Genomic DNA, 22,369 nt, shown 5'->3' with positions numbered 1-22,369 from the left:
CAGTTTCCGTGACTAACAACAAAGCCTAATCTCGACCCAAGCCTTTCGCTTTCCCCGGCTCTCCTCGTGCAGGTCGGGCACGGCCAAGCCTACCTTCCTAGTAGCCCCTGGTCACTCGGGTCAATGTCCATGGCTGCATTCCCACTCCGTCGGCTTGGCCGTCCGTACACGGAGGCAAATCATACCGAGTCCAGCTAGCTATTGGCCCGCGGTGGCTAATCGTGGATTCGGAATTCTCATGGTGTAATTGGGAGAGTTCACACGTTGTCGTGATAGCTTCCCCGCTTATCTCACAGCCTCCGTCTGATTATTATCCGATTGATTTGATTCTATTTGATTATTTGATACGTATTATTTTTTTTTTAATTTTCATTACTGCCGTTTGCCATCCACGCCTAAATACTCCCTCCCTCCCCCGTTCCCTGCCACTGGATATTTTCCTCTCTCCCTACCTCCATTCCTCTCTCCCGTCCCTCCTCCCCATTTTACTCCCATCTCGGAGGGAATATCTCCATCCCGTCGCCATCGGACGGTAGAGCGTGCCTGCCTGCTTGCGCACGCGATTCCGCTTCCTTCTTCCCTCCCCGCAGTTGGTTGTGAAATTCCTCCTTGCGACCATGGGAGTCACGGAGTACAAGGGCAATGATTTCTCTACGGAGGTGCCCATCAAAAATGAGTTGTCCGCGACGGAAGAGGGCACCGTGAACCAGGCCCATCATACCGACCTTCACCGTGATCTCAAGGCCCGTCATATTACTATGATTGGTCGGTCTCCGCAATGTTTGGCTGTCGACGAGCGATTAGCTAACTCTCGTAGCCATCGGTGGTGCTATCGGTACTGGTCTTATTATTGGAACGGGTTCGGCTTTGGCAAAGTAAGTGGACTGGACTCAATTGCTACGATGTGCTTCATGCTAACAGGTTTTCCGCGCTAGGGCTGGCGTAGGTGCACTAATATTCGAACGAAAAAATCAACTAACTCGTAACAGCCCGCTGCTATTCTCATCTCGTATTCCGTCGTCGGTTTCGTCGTTTATCTCGTCATGTGCGGTCTCGGTGAGATGGCCGCTTGGTTGCCTCTCTCTTCTGGTTTCACTGGTTATGCCGCGCGCTTCTGCGATCCTGCTATGGGTTTTGCTATCGGCTGGACGTACGTTTCTCCCCCTCTGAGGTTACAAGGGAAATTTCGCTGACGAGTCGCGCAGGTATTGGTTTAAATATATCATCGTCACGCCAAATCAATTAACAGCAGGCGCGTTGGTCATACAGTATTGGATAGACACCGAACGGGTCAATGCAGGCGTATGGATTACAGTGTTCCTCGTGTTGATCGTCGGTATCAATTACTTCGGAGTCAAGTTCTTCGGAGAATTCGAGTTCTGGCTGTCTTCCTTCAAAGTCGTGGTCATTCTCGGTCTGATCCTGCTGTCCTTCATCCTGATGCTGGGAGGAGGCCCCGATAAAGACCGCAAGGGTTTCCGCTACTGGAAAGAGCCTGGCGCGTTCAACACCTATATCGATGACGGCGCGGCCGGTCGATTCTATGCCTTCTGGGCCACCATGGTCTCCGCTACCTTCGCCTACCTGGGTACTGAGTTGGTTGGTGTGACCGTCGGCGAGGCGCAGAACCCTCGCAAGACCATCCCCCGCGCCATCAAGTTGACCTTCTACCGAATCGTCGTCTTCTACGTGACCAGCGTCCTGCTCGTCGGCACGCTCGTCCCCTACAACTCCCCCGACCTCATCTTCGCCACCAAGCAGAGCAACTCGGCCGCCGCCTCCCCCTTCGTCGTGGCCATCCAGCTGGCCAAGATCCCCGCTCTCCCTCACATCCTGAACGCCTGCATCTTGCTCTTCGTCTTCTCCGCCGCCAACTCTGATCTCTACATCGCCACGCGTACCATCTACGGTCTGGCCAAGGAGGGCAAGGCGCCCGCCATCTTCGCCCGCACCGACAAGCGCGGTGTGCCCGTCTTCGCCCTCGGCGTGTGCTCCCTCATCGCCTGTCTCGCCTACATGAACGTCTCCAGTGACTCCAAGACCGTCTTCGGCTACTTCGTCGACCTGGTCACCATCTTCGGTCTCCTGACCTGGGTGTCGCTCCTCGTCACGCACATCTACTTCGTGCGCGCGCGCAAAGCCCAGCGCGTCCCCGAATCCGACCTCGCCTACAAGGCCCCCTTCGGCGTCTACGGCTCCTACGGCGCCCTCGTCTTCTGCATCATCATCTGCTTCACCAAGAGCTACGACGTCTTCACCTACAACGAGGAATGGGGCAACTTCAACTACAAGAAGTTCATCACCGCCTACCTCGGCATCCCGCTCTACCTGATCCTCATCTTCGGTTACAAGTTCGCCACCGGCTGCAAGGGCATCCCCCCGCACGAGGCCGACCTCTGGTCCGGCAAGGACGAGGTCGACCGCGAGGAGCAGGAGTATCTGGCCTGGAAGTCCACCCAGGAGGAGAAGCATGCCGGCGCGAACTGGTTCTATCGCAAGTTCGTGTCGTGGCTGTTCTGAAACTTTCGACCCTGTATGGGTTCGCGCTTTTGGATGATCCTCACGATGATGATATATGTATCTTATACCTCCGTTATGCTTGGTAATGTTCATGAAGTGGTTTTCCCTCTTTCCTCTTAGCCTCTCAGATCATTTTGGAGTTTGTACTTTCCGTATCGTGTGTAGCTCTTGGTGTGTAAATCTCGATCTATCCGGTGCGTATAACCGTCGTCCTCTCGACCTCTGTAGAAATTCTTCCTTTCCTTGCCCAGTGTCACCTGCATGGGCTCTAAATACCTGGCCGTATATGTTGGGTACACTATAATACTAGGAAGACTACTTAGACTATGTAGGTATATATCCTACTATCAGAGAGAGATCCCATGTAAAGCAACCCCTAATCAAAGAAAGAACACGGTCTCATCAATAATAAGAAAGGGAAACAACTCATAAGTAACAGTCGATTGTTCAAGCAACCAAAAGTCATGTGTTCGTGGCGCAAGTACCGAGAAGGCTTCATGTCATATCAAGTCATATCTTCATTTCCAGGTTCGTTCGACCCATTACCTAAAAAAACTAACTACCTACCATACCATACCCTAGCATACCGTAACTATCATAATGCCTTGAGACCGATCACTATATAACCAAACATGAACAGACCAAAATACAGTACCTGCAAATAAAAACCGTGAGAAAAAAATACAAGTTCATGGAATGACCCTGAAGCCAGACTCGGACTGGTGAGCGTTACAGGTCCCAGGCGTGGAGTTCCTCGGTCCAGTCGATAACGGCCCAGTCTTCATCGTCGTCGTCTTCGGGGTCATTCTCCGCGTCGGAGGTGGTCTCTGTGGTTGAATTGAGGGGTGTGGTGGTGTTCGTATCCTCCGGGGTTTCCGGGGGGTTGATGTCGATGTCGATGTCTCGGAAGTATTCTCCCGCCCAGTCGGTGGTGACTTTCTCCCCCGCAAGGAATTCACCCAGCTTGACGACCACGTTGTAGATTTCCTTGCCCGTGGGGATGATGTACGTGGACGGAAGTAGGAAGCCGTAGCTGCCGCGGTCGCGCAGTTTGATCTGATACGCGTACGTGGCGTGCAGTTGGTGGTAGAACCAGTCGAGGGCGCTGCCGCCGGAGCTGCCTCCGACCGGGAAGAAGGTTTTCAGCGCGCCGCGGTCCATGGGCGTTACGGTGCCTTCGCAGGCGGACGTTACGTCGTAGATCTCGTGGGTGGTCTGTCGGATGATCTTGGCGAGGCCTAGGCCGAGTTCTTCGAGACTTTCGAGGGTGGGCGGGACGGAGGAGCAGGAGTAGGAGAACGGGTAGAGGATCTGTTGCGAGTAGGAATGAAGGTCCAAGAAACCGACGATTTCGACATTGTTGGTCTCGGTCTCGTTGAGAGCCCATTGGGCCAGTTGCTGCGCCTCTGTCGCTTCGAAGGGCTCGTCGCCCGCGTAGCTCTCCGAGCAAGGGTTGGAGCGGGTAGACTCGCCGTCCCATTCGAAGCTCCATGCCCGATCCAGGTCGATGCCCGGGCAGAATCGCAAGCTCGTCGGCTGTCGGTTCTTCCGCCACAGACGGTCCGATTCCCAAGTATAGGCGTATCCGTCCGGGTTGATGGTAGGCACCAGAACCCAGTCATAGTTCTCCAGCAGGCCAGTGACCGCGGGCGACTTCCCGAACCGGGTGATCAGATTGTATGCGACGTAAGTCACTGTGGACGTACTGATCCATTCGCGCGCGTGGCTTCCACCGGTGATGACCACGGTTTTGCGGGGCCTGGAGGAGCCATCGCCGCGTCCAGACCCGAGCCGGAAAGCAGGGATCTCGCGGCCTTCGTAAGACACCCCGACGTTTATCAGCTGAGCGTGCGACGAGAACATGGAGGCCATCAACCGCATCCAGGGGACAATAACCGACAAGGGCTGGTAGTCCTGGAAGAAGAGATCTCCCACCTGCGACGAATGCCGAGACGACCCCAGTCCGGCCGGATGCTCAAGTCCTATCGGGTGCCGGCTGGGGTATGACGTGTAAATCATCTCGGCCAGATTATCAATGAGAGGGGTGTATGCGGTCTGAAGGGAGTCCGGTAATAAGCCTAGCAACGAAGGAATCTATAGAATAATTAGAGCCGAGCTGCAACGCATGTGATCCGATGCCGGGTCCGGCCTTAACTTACCACTTCTTCTGCCAGGCGGATATCGACATACTCCGGCGTCGACGCCCACACATCCAAGAAGAGGATGTCGGTGGCCTGGGCCAAGGTCTCGGCCTCCTGGGTGTCACGCAAGTGGAATCGAAGGACGACATCGCTCCCGTAGCGGGCCAGCACTCGGGACGGGGGCGAGCGGTCGCGCGAGGCATCCTTGAAGGAAGAGCGAGGAGAACTGGGTTTCGGGATGCCCCAGATCGTTTCAATTACCCAATCTCGGAGCCGGGTCCATGGCCGACGAGGGCTAGATGGCTGCGACAACAGCTGGAGCGGTTCGATGGGTGGCGGTGGAGTGATGCTGGAGCCGGCGGGGACGGCGGAGACGATGGAGACGAGGGTGGTCGATGCGACCAGAACCAGAATGAGGGAAAGCAGTTGACGCATTGTCCAATTGTGATCGCCGGACACTAAGTTAGCATCCTTCCAGAGTGAAGGGAGGGGATATTTGGGGAGAGGAAAGGAGCAAGAAATGTGAGGAGAAGGGAAAGAGAGAGAGAGAGAGAGAGAGAGAGATGAGGCAGTGCGGATGCGGAGTGACGATGACTCGTCCGTGCCTCAGGCAGACACATTCGCTGGACGCCGGAATTGGCAACCTCAGGCTGCCCGCGTATTTTCGATCGGAACATAAAAACCTGCCGCTTATGCATCCGATGAAGGACCCAATGTGAACTGGCGATCGCTATCCCTGCAACACCAGCTGATGCCAGCCCGTCTACAGCGTATAGCCACCATGCACTTCCGTCTGGACGTTTCAACCCACTCCCACCATCCACCGACCGAGGAACCAAGCCGCCGGTAGCAACGATGATCAGCGCGAAACATCATCAATCCCCCGACTCCGACTTAAGTAATGGCATTATGAAAAAAGTGCATCGCATCGATCGCTGTCAACGAGCCTCTCGTCCCCCACCGGCTCCACTTTCGATTAAGTTTCCGGCCCTTCTGGAACGTCGTCGCCGACTTGCCTTTCCTCCCTGCAATTCTCGCCTTCTGGCTCGGCTGACGACGCCCTGCCCTCGTCCACACACCCAGGCAAGGAGCACTGGCAACCATTGATTCCATGTTCCAGGTCCCGCGATGCTGGGAGGTTCCAGTCCCGGTGTCCATCCTTGTCAGTTCTCGACCTTGCGTGTCGGATAACTCCGCCGTATGGGTTAGGCTTAGGGCGGCTGTCTACTTTTTTTTTGTATTTTTTTTCAAAGAAGCGAATATCCAGCCGGAGAGACCGGTGAGGGGCAGGATAGTTCACTGGCAAAAAAGGTTCCAGGGTTGGTCGGCTTATCGACATGGTTCGTGGCAAGTAGCGGATCCCTGCTGATATATGTAGGGATTTTTATATTAGGCTTCCACGCTTGCAGCCGGACAATCTAGAGGACCGATGGAAATCCGTGCTCACTAACGCAGCCGATCTCCGATGCTCTGTCCGGGACGAGACAATTTTTTTTAAAATTTTTTCTGGCTAAAGATGATATCCGGTGAAGTCAATACTGTGTAATTCTCCACGAAGTCCAGGCAAAGACGTTGCCTGGGGCAGGAACGGGTTAGTCATCCGCGGTGTTTTCCGCCAACGACTAATTATAGAATTATAGCATCACATCGTGGGAGTAGACAAGATGCAATATATTCTTGGGAAGTAGGTAACTATTAACCCGTAAATTGTCAAGCATCGATTCCGGGAGGAATCCTCGACAGAATGCAACCGCATGGACTGGAATGTATGTCTCCGGTTGTTGTGGTGTCTGGCGGAACACGTGCCCAGGCACTCCATCGTCATCGCCGTCATCCTCGCAATTCCGGTTCTCTTCCTGCTTGGCCCTCGTCTCCATCGCTGCCCGCATCTCATCCGCTCTTTTCCCTTCTTTCCTTTGATATCGTCAATCATCCCACTCTTCCACTTCTCTCCCTACGATCGCCTGTTTGGTCCGACCCCTCCTCCATCCTTTCTCCAAGGCTGCACGGTTCGCTCCCCTCATATACCTGGACCTCTCTCTCTCTTTTTTTTCTTTTTTTTTCTTTTCCCCGTCGGTGTTTCAAAAACACCAATCGTCAGCCGTCTTAGTTAAACCATTCTCTTCCTTCCGTCTACGTGTGCCTATGCAAATGGAAATGTAAAAAAATTCCTTCATTTGGCTCCTGCTTCTCATCCGGACAAGCCAAAATAACTACTGCTCCTACTCTTTCATTGATGATCGACCCCTACCGTCTCCGTCTTCCCCCTTTTTAAATCGCGCCTCCACCTATCGGTGCCCGTTCTCTCGTTCGCCTGCTCGCGCCTGGCCTCCCTCCCTCCACCAGTTCGTTCGCAATGCCAATTGATTCCAATTAAGGGTGACGCCTGCAGACCATCCTCTCGCCCCCTGGAATCCGTCCCGAACGGGAATCGCCCTGACCTCGCGTCTCGCTCTTCCCCCCCTCTCCCCACTCGGCGAGAACAAAACCCTCCCTCCCCCTGGATTTGCTTTGCAGTAAACGGAAAAACAAAAAAAATACACCGTCAGATCAATCGTTCGGTGTCGGTTGCATCCTTTGTCGAATGGGTTACACTTGGGAAACATAACAAAACTTCTCTCTGCGGTCCTTCTCTCACCCCCTAGTCATGCATTGGAAAGGTCTACGGATTGGTACCTCGGACGCCAACGACAAGAAACGAACCCTACTCGAGCCCCAATCGCTATCCCGCCATAGTGAGCAGCTGCCTCGTCCGACGCTTTCGACCTCCAATCTCGCTCCAAGAAGGTCCGAATCCGCCCCTCGTTCTCCGTCGCTGGTCGGTCCCGATACCGATGATAATCCCGACAACGATGGATCGCAGCTTGCCGCATGTCGCTCCCATAACCTGCCGGCCCCCACACCAAGAGTGCGGACAGGGTTGACCCCTGGCGATAATTCGAGCTGGCGAAGGAATCGATTCAGCTTTATGAGACTGCGTCATGCGTCCGACCCCCAGCTTTCGCAATCGTATGCACAGGGAGAGGAAGATGTACCTCCCGTTCCCTCCCTACCCCGTAAGCAGCCGATATCCATGTCCCCTCCGCTTATATTAAAGGGTTGCCTGGCTAATAAATGCCCTGCATGAAACAGCTCCCACCATCATCACCACTGCTCCCACGAGTCATGAAGTAGACCAACCTATCAAGCGCACCAAGACCAAGTTTAAGCTCTTCTCCGATTCGAAGAAACCGTACGTCGAAGAACTCCCTGCACAACGGCCGAAGCAACAACCGGACTCGAATGAGAAGCCCCGGCATACCTCTAATGGCTCGACCGAGACCCAGCGACCAGATCCGGTTCTGTCGAAGTCTCAGACCAACAACAACGAGGAACCCGGGCGGTTATCGACGACGTCCATTCGCAGCAGTCGCGAGCAGACGAATGATTCCCAGCGCTCTTCGGTGACGGACGCGCGGTTTTCCGAATCCTCCCGTTCCGACCAGAGTCTGGGCGATCACGGCTTAAACCGCGAGTCGACGGCGTCGTCCGTTAGTAAACGATTCCGGATGCCGCGCTTGAAACGGAACCGCCACCCTCTTTTCCCCTTGCCCCCTAAACCCACCGCATCCCAGTCTGCGATCCAACAGGATAGATCCGCGGGTAAACCCAACAATTCCGACGAACCCGATCATGTTTCGCCGCTCCCCTCTCCGTCCCGATCCTCGGTAGGCGTCTCGGCGCCGCGACCTGACTTACCGCGGATGAACTCCGCCAACTCGACGCATTCCCTCCGCTCGACCCCTTCCAATGCCAGCCGGAATAAAGCCGCTACCCGAGCGAGATCTTCAACCTTGGATTCTCTGGCCAACGCGCAGGATGGCGGACGCCTGTCCCCTCATCTCAGCGCATCCGGACGGACATCCACCTCTACGAGCGGTCGGAAGAGTTTCGGTGATATTTTCAATATTACGCAGCGACTGAGGCAGAATTCAGAGCCGCCTTTCCCTCGGAATGGATCTCCTGGTGCTGGGCCTGGGACACCGCCGGCGAAGCCTAGTGCGCCGTCTTATCCCCAGAAGCAGGAAAATGACACGCCGGCCACGTATCTCGCTCGACTCGAAGAAACTGCCCCGAAGAGTGTGATTGCCGGGGTGCTGGCCCAGTCAAACGACGAATTTTACAAGACTGCGTTGCGAAAGTACATGCGAAGTTTCTCTTTCTTTGGTGATCCCATCGATATGGCGATTCGCAAACTCTTGATGGAGGTGGAACTTCCCAAAGAGACGCAGCAAATCGATCGTTTCCTCCAGAGCTTCGCCGATCGATATCACGAGTGTAATCCGGGTATCTTTGCTTCGACCGGTAAGTCAATGTGCTCTCTCCAAATTTACGCGTCGCTAACTTTCCGCGCAGATCAAGCATATTTTATTGCCTTTTCTATTCTGATCCTGCATACGGATGTGTTCAACAAGAATAACAAACGGAAAATGCAGAAACCGGACTATGTGAAGAACTGTCGAGGCGAAGGGCTCGCAGAAGACATTCTGGAATGCTTCTACGAGAATATCTCCTACACCCCTTTTATCCACATCGAAGACGGAAATCCGAATGGGCGCAATCTTTCGAAGCCTCGGCGGACCCTGTTGAAGACGGCCAGCTCAGACCACCTCTCCCGCGTTTCCCGTGAACCCGTGGACCCTTACACGCTGATCATGGACGGAAAGTTGGACTCTCTGCGACCCAGCCTCAAGGATGTCATGAATCTGGAGGACACCTACCGCTGTGATGGCACGGAAGGGCCGCCTGACATGAGCAGTCTACACTACGCCTTTGCCAAGTCCGGAATTCTCCAGATCTTGTCTCCGCGATCACGGCCGGATGCCTTTATGCCAGCCAGCATGGAGAACCCGGCCGACTCCAATCCGGGACTGGTGGACATCAAGGTGGCCAAGGTTGGATTGCTCTGGCGAAAAGACCCGAAGAAGAAGAGGGCCCGGTCGCCGTGGCAGGAATGGGGTGCCGTTCTGACCCTGTCGCAGCTCTACTTCTTCAAGGACGTCACGTGGATCAAATCCCTGATGGCGCAGCATGAAGCTCATCATAAAGATGGACCTCGACGGGCGGTCGTGTTCAGACCCCCTCTGACAGACTTCAAGCCGGACGGCATCATGTCGACGGACAGTGCGGTGGCTTTGCTGGACACCGGCTACAAGAAGCACAAACACGCCTTTGTCTTCGTGCGCCACAATGCTCTGGAGGAGGTTTTCCTGGCCAACACCGAAGGGGACATGAATGATTGGCTGGCCAAACTCAATTATGCCTCGACGTTCCGGACGACCGGCGTACGGACACAGGGCATGATCGCTACAAACTACGAAGCCCAGCGAAACCGGATGAGCCGCAGAGGCTCCTCCGACTCTGCCAACTCCCATTTCTCGGCTGATCGAGAGCCTCCGTCGCCTAATCCCGACACCGACGTCTCTCGAGACGTGGTCCTAGCCCGGAAATATCTCATCCGACAAAGGATTCGCGAGGCCAATGAAAAACTGTTTAGTGGTCAACGGCAGCTGGATGATCTTTTGCGGAACGCCAGACACCTCCAGGTCCTGACGCCCGTGCACGCGCGGGCCCGAGAACACGTCATCATGGCGGCCGGCCGCATGGCTGCGAAACTCAAGTGGGTGAGACAGGATATCTGGCGCACCAAATGTTACCGGGAGGTCCTTGTTCGGGACCTGGGCGAAGATCTCGACGAGGACAAGCCGAGGCCGCCGCCGCTGGATCCGAAGTCATTACATCTACAGATCCCCACGACCAACGTCGTGCCATCGACTCCGGATTTGGCCGAAAAGACTCCAACCGAAAAGCTGACCTCCCCAGTGGATGAGGTTCTGGTGGCTTCACCGGTAGAGGCAGAGGTGGCGGCAGTGCCGGAGAGTCCGACAGCGTCCGCGCACATGATTCCCGTACCACAATCACCCCCACAGCAGCAGTTGCCCACCGAAGCTCGGCGGCCGAGTGTTCCGGTGTCCATCACCTCGTCGGAGATCGCTCCTCGCGCCGGTCGACGACTCTCTGCGGACAACTCGAAAGAGCGCGCAGAGTCCTGGTCACCAGCTCCGACCAATAGGCTGGAGAGGGAGGCGTCCGTGCTGAGCGCTGGTAGTAAATTGGATGTTGCCAGCCTGGGATCACGAACTTCTAAGCTCACGGTTCCTAACAGCTTCGAGGAGGGTGAAGAGCGTCTGCTTCGCGAGACGGGGCTGCTGGACGTCAACGGATCTCCTCAATCCCGGAAGCCATCTTCAGTCATCGGTTTTGAGGGTGATGAACATAAACACGAAGAAGCACACCAGCAGGATGGATCGTCTTCCCAGACGGGAGGAGAAAGGATGGGCCGAGTCCGTCGCAGTCTACATCGTACCCTCCGCGATACTTCCAGTGGTCATGGAAACTACCCCCGGAGCAAGAAATCCCGCGACTCTGCATCCAGTATGGCGGCGCTTGAAGATGATCATCGGGCCAAGGAAGGAGGCACCGGCGGAGAGGGTCTGTCGCGGAAATCGGCCAGCTTCACGGTGCATGGCAAGAAGGCATCTATCGTGACGTTTGGGTCCGAATGGCAGAATATGCCACCGGAGGAGCGGCTCAAATTGCGCAAGCCTACGCCCTCTGATGAGCCGCGAGCGCGCGAAGCAGGGGTCGGTAGTAGTGCCGACTCCATCATGTCCGAGCCTACGCATCTAACGGACGTTCAGTCTCTGCGCAGTCCCAGTACGGCCACCCGAAAGAGTTTCCAGACGGCTGAAGAGCCGGAGACCGACGGATCGAAGGAAGCGGCCGGTCGACTGTACGGAGAAATCAAAGCCAAAAGTGACGACGCACTTGGAATTGATTCCAAGCTTGCGGAGACGACGAGTGCAGCTTCATCACTCTTTGCCCCCGTCTCACCCTTCCGGGAGGCAGCCAGCGCCCCGAATGAAGAGCGAGTGCCACCGCACTCCAGCGCAGACGCGGATCACACTGTCGACGAGAACACGCCACAAAAGATGCCCCCGAGTCCACCGGAGCAGGCAGTCAATGCATGATATACCCTTTCTTTTTCTTTACTTTACTTTCTCAGCCGCTAACAAAATCGGGTTTTTCTCATTTATGACGTTATACCCCTTGTTTTTCTCCTGTCATGTTATTGTCTCATTGCGCGGCCTTTTTTTCATTTAGAATAGCGGGTTACGGAATGTGACGATTGCATTGGTTAGCGTATGGATCTAGACTCTGTTGGCGCAATGGATGTGGAGTTGTTATTGAATACCACCCGAATAGCTGTAGACTGTATAGATCGGGGCCAAATCGTGGACTGCAGGATTGCCTCTAGACCGCGTTGGGTTGAAGGCTCGCAAGCTCCCCCCAGAACAAGCTAGTCTGAGGCGTTGATCCACTCTATAGCTTCCCTTCTTAAAGAGAGGCGTCTGGCCGAATTCAATATGGACAGCTATCCCTCTCTTCAGATCGATTCAATATGGCCAAAGCGCATGCTGTAACGAATGATCTGAGCAGATCTAAAGCTACCAAGCGGCCACACCCTCAATTATCGGTAAGATCCATCCATATGCAGCTTATGAGGTTTCTAACTAGACCATGGATTAGCAACAGTTCTCCCCTTTCCGATTGATCCAACCAAATCTACGCAAATGGAAGGAAACCTCTCTCCAACACACCTGGCTCAGTCCTCTCCTCCTCTGCCTTGCAGCTCTCTCCCTCTACCTCCTCAACCCTACGGCCAATAACCCCCTGCATGCCTGTCTTTTCCTCTCCTACGCAGGTCCAGACAATGCGCGTGAACAATCGGAGTCGATCCTCTCCTGGAACAGTCGGGCCCAATATGCAAAAGGCCCCGCGGACATCCTCTTCGTGTCCTTCTACGCCCTCGTTTTCACCTTCGCCCGCGAATTCCTCGTCTCATATCTCCTGCCCGCTCTAGCCAGACGCGCAGGAATCGCCTCACCCGGCAAGCAGGGCCGGTTCAGCGAACAACTCTACACGGCTCTATACACGCTCGTCTCCAGCATATTCGGCATCTACCTTCTCATGGACACCGAGATTCTGTCCTTCTCTTCGCAAAGTCCATCAACCTGGTCACTCTCCGTTCTCGGAAACATGCACCTGAACACTGAAATCATGTACCAGCACTATCCGCACCTTGTTCACTCGCCTCTCTTCAAAGCCTTCTACCTGCTCCAGGCAAGCTTCTGGGCCCAGCAAATGCTCGTCCTGGTGCTGGGGCTAGAGGCTCCACGGAAGGACTTCCGCGCGTTGGTGACGCACCATTTCGTCACGGTCGGACTGATCGCGCTGAGCTGGAGGTTCCATTTCACGTATTTAGGGGTAGTGATATTCGTGACCCACGATGCGAGTGATTTCTTTCTTGCGGTGAGTTCTTGATGATCCCTCGAAGACAGCTCAAATCCGACCCACTTTTCCCCAACTTCCAACCCAGGACCATAACTAACAGCCACCCTCCAGACCTCCAAACTCCTCAACTACCTCGACAACCCCCTTCAAGCCCCCTACTTCGCCGTCTTCGCCCTCGTCTGGATCCAAACCCGCCACGTGATGAACCTGCGCGCCCTCTACTCCATTCTCACGGACTTCGAGACCGCAGGCCCGTGGGGTCTGCACTGGGCCCGGCAGGAATATAAATGCAGGATCAGCCAGGTCATCACGTTCGGGCTGCTGGCTGCGCTGCAGGGGTTGAATCTGTTTTGGCTGTTTTGGATTTTGAAGACTGCATGGGGGTTCTTGGTGTCTGGGGGCGTGGTGAAGGATGATAGGGAGGAGGATGATTGATATAGAAGGATTGGGGGTTTATTAGAGTTGGGAATACTTTATATAATAATTAATAGCTAATCGTAATTATTCATCTATATACCTATTTGCCTATCTGCTGTCCTTCAAAGACTTCTTTGGTTACAGGGCAATCCGGATTGTATGTGGGCTTATGTGTTTTCTTACTGCGCCTGTGTCTTTGGCAGATATGGCTTTTCTGGCTAGACTTGATACTGTCAGATGTATATGACTGATCTGTGGAGGGTTATACTTGAGCTTCTGATCCTTATGGTTTCTCAGTTTCAAGGACAGGTATACTACCAGTCCGTGAGAGGCAGGTGTAGATATCAAAGAGATTTAGCCATTACACTTTAGAATACATTGATATTTTCCAATTAGAACTATTATATCAAAATATAAAAACCTCTAGTCATTACTATATGTAGCTAGCCAAAGCGGAGTATCAATGTCATTGTAGAAAAGCATTCTAGATTCATCAAGCCAACAATCCATATCTTAATACATTGTTTCTGGCCTTACCTAAATCTGTTCGCTATTGTTCAGTCCTAGTCACTCTAATACTCAAACACTCATCTATCTGCTTAGTCGTCAGGCACCGCAATCGCAACACTAGGCACTCGACGCCGAGAAACCCCTTCACCCAATTGCACGCAGCCTGCTCTGAAAAGGAAAAGTGAATCTTTTCCTTGGGTGTTATGTTTTGATTCTTTCCTTTCGTTTCCCTCCCCCTTCTTCCTCTTCTTCTCTCCTCACGCCTTCTCACCCCTCCTCTCCTGGTCTTCTTGTACGCAAGAAAGACCCTACCATTCTCCTTTCCTTCTATGGTTTTGAATCTGGTAAGTTTCTTCAGCTCTGTCTCTCATGCTGAATCTCGATAGGCCCTTTTCAATCTGCTTGCTTCTGATCTGTTATGTTGTTGTGATCCTGGTCTGAACCCGTATGAATCCATCTCTCACCCATCCACCCACTGTCTCGCCTTGCCCATCCATCCTATCTCTTTCTTGTTGATTTCCATCTCGATATAGTCAGTACTAACTAGTAATAGTCATCAGGCAACAAACACTATGACTGATAAGCCCAGGAAGTTTGAGCCGGCTGGCCGCCAGAGTCGCCGTGTGCTGTTGTCGTTAGGTCTTGGATCATCACGTGAGGCTCTCGCATCCCTCCTCATCTCCCTATCCCCTTCTCTTTTTGTTGGTGCCTTCTACCTTGTCTGTCTGTTTATTTGTGTATGTTTGTCTGTGTTTGTGAATTCTTTTATTGCAGATGATCTCTATATGCATTATGTGTTTCTCAGTTCTGCCTGATGAGTTGTTTGCTGTTTATCTGCGGTTGTATTCAAATGCCTGCCCTGCTACTATGCATTATCAAACAAGGAACACAGACAGAGACCAAAGCTAACGAGTCCTAGCTGGCCAAGCCCCCTCTGGCGATAGAGCCACTCCCACACACACTGCGGCTGCTGGCGTCTTGGCTGCTATGAATTATGCATCGGAATCTAGACAGGTCACGATCCCTGACATCGAGTCGCTCTCAACTCGAGTGTCGATTCCAATCTCAGCATCAGCGCCGGCGGCTGTGTCGGGACCATTGCTCTCTCTGTCTGCTCCTTCTTCGTCGCCTGCTATTACTCCTGCTGGATTGCATGGTGGCGATGCTGCTCTGACTGTGTCTGCCGCTTCTGCTGCTTCGGGGTCTTTGCCTTTCCCTTCTCTGTCGACTTCTGCTGAGACAGATGGTGGCACTGCGTCTTCGAGTGTCGTGGCTACTGATACTACTGCTGCTGCTGCTGCCTCAGTGTCTGCATCAGGACCGGGACCGGGACTTCCACGTTCCCCTACTCTTGTCCGTATCCCTACCACCATTCCTCCCCCCGCTACAGCTCCAGCCACAGCTCCTACTTCTCTCAAGCCATCCACAACTAGCTCTCACACAGAACCTGGCACCCCAATCTACCGCCGTCCCCGCTCCCTCTCCTTCTACGACGCAAGCACCTCCTCCGACGCCATCCTGCCCCAGAACAGACACTTGATCCAAAACGAAGGCGGCATCGGCACCTCCCAGCACGCAGCAGCCACCCGCGACGCAGCGACGCGCTCCCCCCGAAAGACAGGCCTCATCATCACGCCCTCCGGCGCGCCCAACCCCGGCTTCAAAGGCTCCGCGTCGCCCTCCATCTCCGCCTTCCGACGCGTCGTCAGCGCCAGCGCCAGCGCTCGCAATAGAACCTCTTCCCTGTCTCCTGCGTTGGCACCTCAGTATCAGCCTCAGGCCTCGGCTTCGGCCTCGGCCAGACGCACCTCTTACCCCTTTCGGGCTGAGGACTTGAATGCGGCGTATTGGCGCGCGGCGGAGGGCTCGGGGTTCCGGGAGTCGATTGATACGCGGGGATACGCGCCGGGTGGGGAGTCGCCGGTGAGGGGGATTCTGAAGAGGAGGCATGCGGTGATGGCTAGGGATTTCACGGCCCCTGAGAAGAAGGTTACTTTTGCGGAGAGTGGTCAGGGTGAGGGTGAGGGTGAGGTGAAGGGGGAGTTGGATGAGGATTGGTTGAGTGAGCTTATTCAGTCGGTGTTGAGGGTTACTTTGGATGAGGGGGAGGGTGAAGCTTCTTCTGGTTCTCATGTTCAGGGCTCTGTTGGTCAGGGCTCTGGAGGCGTTGTTTCTGCTCGTGGTGATGTTTCTGGAGGTCGTGTTTCTGGCCATGTTGTTGACTCTGATGAGGAGGACGTCTTCCCCGCCGAGGAATTCTGTCATGAACAGTGAAGTTCAGGCCTTCTGATCTGTACTTTGGGATAGGTCTTTTTTCAGATTGCATTCAGAGGAAATGGGAATGTGAAGCGAGAACGAGGTATTCTCGGAAAGGTAGTGAGGGTTAATATCAACTTATCTTCACTCGAACTAGACCTTTAGCTCATTTCAGGTGATCTCGCTGAAAGACTGTCTTCATCTATAGGATAGAGTAGACCCAGAAGCCTATCATTTAGCTCTCCTAGGAACTGAGATACTCCGTTCCAGTTCCATAGAGAGCTCAGTCGCAGTACAAGCTTCTGCCTACCAGAGGTCTCGCCGCTTTCTGCCTGACGTCCATATACCATCTCAACAGACGGTCAGTGAATAAGCATCCAAAAATAGCAATCCAGCATGGAAGATCTACCAAGGAAAGCCTCATCCCCTAAAGCGATGTCACCAGAGAAGGAAACCCACGTAGTTTTCGGAAACGTCCGGTCTGTATAGGGATGCGCAGGCTGTGATTCTCCAGATCCTCAGTCATAATGGTATCTTCCGCCTACTCCTACCGGGAAGTGTGTATATATCTATGTGAGCTCTTTTACTCGCCTACTTGGGTGTCTGTTCTTGTTGCTCAGGCTGGGTTTCGTCGTTATCGCTAACCTCGTTTCTGACAACTTGGCTATCGCTTCGCCTTGCTGAAAGTCATCTGCTCAAGTGTACATCTAGATGAAAGACACTACACCTAGCAGATAAATCACTCACTCTCTTCATCGATTCTGAAGACGAACCAATCCATATGAACCCCTCGAATCAAGACCCATCCACCAAAATGTCCTCCCTCCCCACAACCAGCCGCATATCCTACCCCCTCGAGAATCCCACCTCCTCAAAGAACCCCCTCCCCTCGTTCCTCCACTGCAAAAGCCCATGCAAATGTCCTCTGCGCACGACGCCCGGCCCCGAGGAAGAATTCGAGCGGATCCTCAACACCGCGAGAAAAGTGTGCGTGCCTACATTCGCGATCGATATCGAACGGCGCCCCTGCAAGAATAATACCGGGATGGGGCTGTTTGCGAAAAAGGCTATTCCCATGGGGAGTGTCGTGTTCAGTGAGCAGGTCATGTGTGTGCGCGCTGAGGATATGCAGAGTTGTCGGGATCCGTGGGATAGTGAGGTTTTGTTGGACAGTTTGGCTAGGGATATGGGGTATGAGTGGCATGAGAAGTTTTTGGAGCTGGGTGGTGGTGGTGGTGGTGGTGCTGATGTCGATGCGGGTGCAGGGAAAGGGAATATAGGAGAGAGGCCTGGGGGTCGGTGCGTGAAGATCTGGAGCAAGTATTATCTGACGGCGAAGTCGGATGATAAGGATGCGAGCGTTCTGGGGCTGGGCCTCGCGTGGCTGAACCATTCGTGCGTGCCGAACTGTACCCTGACGCTGGTCAAGAGGCATCCGTATAAAGGCAGTGCGAGGGCGGCGGTGGCGGCCGGGGGCGAGTTTCTGATGCCCGAAGAGCCGGTGGTGACGTGTGCAGTGGTGAAAGCCATGAAGAATATCGAGAAGGACGAAGAGATCACGATTTCCTACTTGCCGCTCCATGGCGTGTTTGTGCAGAGGCAGATGATGTGTCTTGCAAGGGTCAATTTCTCCTGCGCATGCCACTATTGTTCCAAGCCGAGCGCCTTCGTTGAACAGACATACGAGAAGCAGAACGATGTTGATCTGTTGATGAATTGCCCTCATGTCCTCGAGCGCCGACCAGCGTTGGTCTTCTACGCCGCCTGCGACCTCCTGGACCGTCTCGTCGTGCTGGAGTACAATTCCCTCCGCATCGCGCATACCTGGGCGCACATAGCCATCATTGCCGGGTTCCATTCAGACATTGCACGCGCCGTCACCTTTCTGGATAAGGCGATAGCAAGCATTCGAGCTTTGCGTCCAGCCCAGGACCTGTTTCGGCGAAAATATACGCGCTGGCGACATAACCTTGAAGAGATGCCGGGATTCGGAACCTCATCCTGGGGCATGTCAACCGAAGGACAAGGGGAAGAGCTCAACTTGTTCGAGGAGGCCGATCTCCAAGCCATGACTCTTGCTAAGCCGAACGAATACCTGCGCGTGGGACAATACCGGCGCCTCACCGACACCATGAAGGCGCGAATCGGGCCGGAGGTAGGAGACGCTACCCACTTGGTGTGTCCTGACGAATTCGACGAAACACGCAAGGACCACGACTGGAAGGAATTGTCAAAGATGTATATCCGATCCTTCGATTTAATCAACAGGATGAAGCAGAAAGCGATATCGGACGAGGTGTCGCGGCTGCTGGCCATCGAGTTGCAGGTGCCCGTGCAGGCTTCACGAGAACAGGCATTGCGCGCCAATCCCACTTCGGATTCCTCTGTTTCTGACGAAATCAGCCAGGGGTTTAATGAGGAGATCAAGAAGCTGTGGAATCGGTTTGAGAAAGAACACCATGACTCGCCTGCACCACCGAGTGAAATTGAGCCGAGCTGGAAAGGGGAGGGCAGTTCGAGCATGGAGGCTGAAGTATCTGACACAGGTTCAGTGTCGACCGTAGTGCCACTGAAGGAGAAGACGAAGAAGAAGAGCAAGAAGAAGAATAAAGGAAAGGGTCCAGCCAAAGGCAATTGATTGCCTGCCAACAGATCACATGGTGGAGTGTGCCTCGTTTCAACTTCACAAGCTTCAGTCTATGCTCCTTCTGCTGTTCTTGAGCAAATATCCATTATTTTCATGTTTTCGCCTTTCTGTTTTCCATGTGTTGCTGTCTTCTGTTTCTGTTTCTGTTTCTGTTTCTGTTTCCTGAGTAAGTAGATGAAGTATCCAAATTGAACAACCAAGACGAGGCGGTGATTATGTCATGCCTCGGATTTTCTCCACCGAATCCATCTATCTCATTCTTAACTCAATCAATGCAATTCATATTCTCAACTCCTCCCTCCACTCTCTAATCCTCTCAAATAACATCCCCTTAATCCTCATGCCCCACCAACCCTCCCCATCCTAACTCAACATCACAACCCAACACCACCACCAGCACATCCAGATAACAAGATGGCCCACTCAAAACGCAACACCTCCCTCCCACACTTCACGTCCTACGAGCGCGGCCTCCTGCGCGCCTCATGGGGCACGCAACGCGGCGTCATCGGCCGCGACTCGTTTCTCCCGTTCGCCTCGTGCCGACTCTGTCTGCACCCCGCGCGCGCGCCCGTCGTCGCGTGCGCCACCAACGGCGACCTCTTCTGTCGCGAATGCGCCATCAACGACCTCCTCGCGCAGCGGCAGGAGATCAAGCGTCTCGAGAAGCAGCGCGACGACGCGAAGAAGCGTCTAGCGGAGGACGAGGAGCGCACGCTTGAGGAGGCGAGAGAGCGGGATCTGCGTGACTTTGAGCTTGTGAGTATGGGGCTGGAGGGAGGGAAGAAGGGCCCGGATAAAGAGGGGACGACGGCTGGGCCGGGGAGGAAGAGGAAGGCCGAGGAGGCGGAGGCGGTTGCGGCGTTTAAGGCGCGCGAGGTCGAGGTGGATGGGAAGAGGAAGAAGGTGTTTGAGTTGGATGAGAAGGAGATGGCGAGGGTTGCGAGGGAGGAGCAGGAGAGGTTGAAGGAGGAGTTGAAGAGGGAGAAGGTTAGTGACTTTGTGGTTTCAGCCCTATCCAGAGGCTGGTCGGGATTGGATGGGTTTCGCTAACGGACTACCTACTTATACAGTCGGAATCGAGCAAATCGGCCCTCCCCTCCTTCTGGGTCCCCTCGTTAACGCCGACGACGGATGCGAATGAAATCGCCGCCAACAAGGCCGTCAAAATGACCCCGATCTGTCCCGCGTCGACGGACTCCAACCGCCACGCTTATTCGCTCAAGTCGCTGGTCGACGTGCACTTTACGGAGGAGAAAACGGACGATGGCACGTTAGCCCGTGTGTGTCCGAGCTGCAAGAAGACGCTCACGAATGGATTGAGGGCGATGTGTATGTTCTATCTCTACTCGGCAGGATGGGACGTGTCACTGACATTTGACAGTAACGAAACCCTGCGGTCATATTATTTGTCAGCCATGTGTCACGAAATTCATGACACCTCACGATGCACCGGATCCTCATGCTACGAAGGAAGAGCAGGAGCAGACTGCTGCGCTTCACGGGCGGATTCTGTGCTACGTCTGCGAAACGGATGTCACGCCAGATTCGAAAGGGAAAGACGAGTCCGGGAAGAAAAAGAAGAAAGATAAGGAAGGCATTCGGCCTGGTTTGGTGGAGGTGAGTTCAGAGGGAACGGGGTTTGCTGGACGTGGAGGGAATGTTGCAACCAAGAAGGGAGTTGCGTTCCAATGTTGATGGTCAAGCTCGAATATTTTATGGTAGGTGTATGTATAATAAGGATACCAAAAGGAGCACCGGTCTATAGAAACAGGTATGTATAGGTACAAGGTCTGACGCATGCGAGCTACAAACGCCGCGACAGTCTGATATAAACTGAACAGAACTAGGCGGTTAAACCAAGGCCCGCCGTTCTTATGTATTCTGAGGATCCCATCCTTCCCTCATCTCCAAGTCCAACCCTCTCAGTTTAGTTCCGCTTGGAAGCGTTGTTAAACTCCCGCACAGTCACCTCGCACTTAACCTCCTGGCACAGCTTCTTCCGGCGGGTGGGCTCCAACTTGGCGGCAAACTCCAGTCCACTGGCACGCTCGACCGCCTCCAATGGCACCTCGAACTCAGCCAATCGCTTCTCATTCGAGATACGAGCATTGGGCAGGACGAACGCACCCAGCGCCACCTTGCCAGCCGCGGAAGCCGGTCCCTCCTCCGCGTAGATCACCTTGTAGAAATGCGTCGGCACGGCCACGCTAGGGGGAGTGCCGATGACCTCGTAGGAGACGCGCCATTTGCCGTCGGCCTCACGCTGGGGCAGATACAGAGGACCGGTCACGACGCGCACGGACGGGTACTTCTTCGCCAGGTTGCGGCAGAAGTCCTCGAAGTGAGCCCAGTAATCGCGGTTGAACCCCTCACCAACCTGGGGGCACATGTTGGTCAGAGCGAACGTCGCGTCCATCGCGCCCTGCGACCATTTGGCATCGGCAGCGGGCACCTGGTGTCCGCGGTCATAGCCGGAGCGGAAGTAGTCGGACAGCTTGGCGCGGAAGGCGGCCGGGATGGTGGTGTCTTCGTAGAAGGTGCTGTTCTTGCGGTCGGCATTCTTGAGGGCAAGCGACGCGGGGGTGATGTGTTCGGCGACCCAGGAAGGGTTGCGCGTGCGACGATCGTAGGCGCCGGCCAAGGGGAGTGATGTGAGAGTGTCGGCTATCGGGCCGGGGAAGCCATATTGGTAGATTCCGGACGGGTCGACAGGGGAGCCGGCGGCGGGTTTCGGTGCGAGCGAAGGCGGCGCGGGTTGAGAGGCGGGAGTTTTCGTGGAGGTTAAGGGAGTCGGCGGAGGAAGTTGCTGCTGTTGCTGTGGAGGATGGGGAGGTTGGGGTCGAGCGGAATAGACCAGGGCAGTCAAGCCAGCCCCGGTGGCCGCACTGGCCGCAGCGATGGCGGCGAAGGTGGCCTTGGACATGACTAAGAATGGCGATAAAGATATGGGATGGAGGGAGGGAGATGAGGTGGAGGTGGAGGACAAGAAGAAAAGAGAGAATCGCCAAACAGAGACAGTGAGGCTTGTCCAATCAGGTGATCAGGGCCCGATCTGCGCTCCACTTGAAGTATAAGACAAGGCACAGCACCTCAACTACACCTGGAGATACACTCTCGATTCACATCAAGAGACAAATCAAGAGGCAAATCCAATGAGAGTTGATCGGCTCAATATATAGGCAGTCTCCCCGGCAGGTAACGTGGATTCCCTCCGATGACCGATGCAGCTGAGCCTTTCAGATGATCCGAGGCTCTTGGCATCGTTGCACCGTCTGGCCAATTGGACAATATAAGGCCTCATATCTGAGTCACTAGTCGGGATGAGCAAATGCTTAATTTCGTTCTGCGCTACCAATGAATGAGATGGGGCAGCTATCGAGCACATGATATCCGAAGACTTACTTGAAGCTTGAATAGTAAGGTTTAACAGTCGTTAGAGTAGAAGCATGTATTACAGAGCTCAATGGTATCAACTCTGCAG

At 54.3% G+C, this 22,369-nt stretch overlaps 8 protein-coding genes across 8 annotated transcripts; 6 read left to right on the top strand and 2 right to left on the bottom strand.

Moving 5' to 3' along the window:
• Positions 1-384: 384 nt before the first annotated feature.
• Positions 385-2,715, top strand: P170DRAFT_438860 (dicarboxylic amino acid permease agtA). The gene is made up of 5 exons (XM_024849701.1): positions 385-765; positions 818-875; positions 936-942; positions 990-1,150; positions 1,206-2,715. Exons 1-5 carry the CDS (start codon positions 618-620, stop codon positions 2,518-2,520), a joined length of 1,689 nt encoding a protein of 562 aa, XP_024702450.1. The 5' UTR covers positions 385-617; the 3' UTR covers positions 2,521-2,715.
• Positions 2,716-3,249: 534 nt separating this feature from the next.
• Positions 3,250-5,096, bottom strand: P170DRAFT_448824 (M14 family metallopeptidase; the record flags this gene model as incomplete). The annotated part of the gene is made up of 2 exons (XM_024850997.1): positions 3,250-4,614; positions 4,680-5,096. The coding sequence occupies 2 exons, from the start codon at positions 5,094-5,096 to the stop codon at positions 3,250-3,252; spliced, it is 1,782 nt and encodes a 593-aa protein (XP_024702449.1).
• Positions 5,097-7,040: 1,944 nt separating this feature from the next.
• On the top strand, positions 7,041-11,802 carry P170DRAFT_235286 (Arf family guanine nucleotide exchange factor SYT1). Its single transcript, XM_024842917.1, has 3 exons — positions 7,041-7,717; positions 7,794-9,005; positions 9,057-11,802. The coding sequence occupies exons 1-3, from the start codon at positions 7,309-7,311 to the stop codon at positions 11,729-11,731; spliced, it is 4,296 nt and encodes a 1,431-aa protein (XP_024702448.1). The 5' UTR covers positions 7,041-7,308; the 3' UTR covers positions 11,732-11,802.
• A 359-nt stretch (positions 11,803-12,161) lies between these two features.
• P170DRAFT_412787 (longevity assurance proteins LAG1/LAC1) lies at positions 12,162-13,541 on the top strand (the record flags this gene model as incomplete). The annotated part of the gene is made up of 3 exons (XM_024846943.1): positions 12,162-12,237; positions 12,291-13,073; positions 13,167-13,541. Coding segments are annotated over 3 exons (1,183 nt in total), but the record flags the coding sequence as incomplete, so codon positions are not given.
• A 1,013-nt stretch (positions 13,542-14,554) lies between these two features.
• P170DRAFT_466469 (uncharacterized protein) lies at positions 14,555-16,256 on the top strand (the record flags this gene model as incomplete). The annotated part of the gene is made up of 2 exons (XM_024852418.1): positions 14,555-14,719; positions 14,997-16,256. 2 exons carry the CDS (start codon positions 14,555-14,557, stop codon positions 16,254-16,256), a joined length of 1,425 nt encoding a protein of 474 aa, XP_024702446.1.
• A 1,024-nt stretch (positions 16,257-17,280) lies between these two features.
• Positions 17,281-18,366, top strand: P170DRAFT_321607 (SET domain-containing protein; the record flags this gene model as incomplete). The annotated part of the gene is made up of 2 exons (XM_024843315.1): positions 17,281-17,470; positions 17,519-18,366. Coding segments are annotated over 2 exons (1,038 nt in total), but the record flags the coding sequence as incomplete, so codon positions are not given.
• Positions 18,367-19,299: 933 nt separating this feature from the next.
• P170DRAFT_478005 (putative RING finger domain protein) lies at positions 19,300-20,583 on the top strand (the record flags this gene model as incomplete). The annotated part of the gene is made up of 3 exons (XM_024853519.1): positions 19,300-19,875; positions 19,959-20,217; positions 20,270-20,583. The coding sequence occupies 3 exons, from the start codon at positions 19,300-19,302 to the stop codon at positions 20,581-20,583; spliced, it is 1,149 nt and encodes a 382-aa protein (XP_024702444.1).
• P170DRAFT_438854 (DNA/RNA non-specific endonuclease) lies at positions 20,451-22,190 on the bottom strand. The gene has a single exon (XM_024849700.1). It carries the CDS (start codon positions 21,809-21,811, stop codon positions 20,816-20,818), a length of 996 nt encoding a protein of 331 aa, XP_024702443.1. The 5' UTR covers positions 21,812-22,190; the 3' UTR covers positions 20,451-20,815.
• Between the last annotated feature and the right edge of the window lie 179 nt (positions 22,191-22,369).

The sequence above is a fragment of the Aspergillus steynii genome (assembly GCF_002849105.1).
Source record: "Aspergillus steynii IBT 23096 chromosome Unknown P170scaffold_6, whole genome shotgun sequence".
Taxonomy (NCBI): domain Eukaryota; kingdom Fungi; phylum Ascomycota; class Eurotiomycetes; order Eurotiales; family Aspergillaceae; genus Aspergillus; species Aspergillus steynii.
Note: the sequence above shows the minus strand (reverse complement) of the source record. Positions and strands in the feature narration are given on the sequence as shown.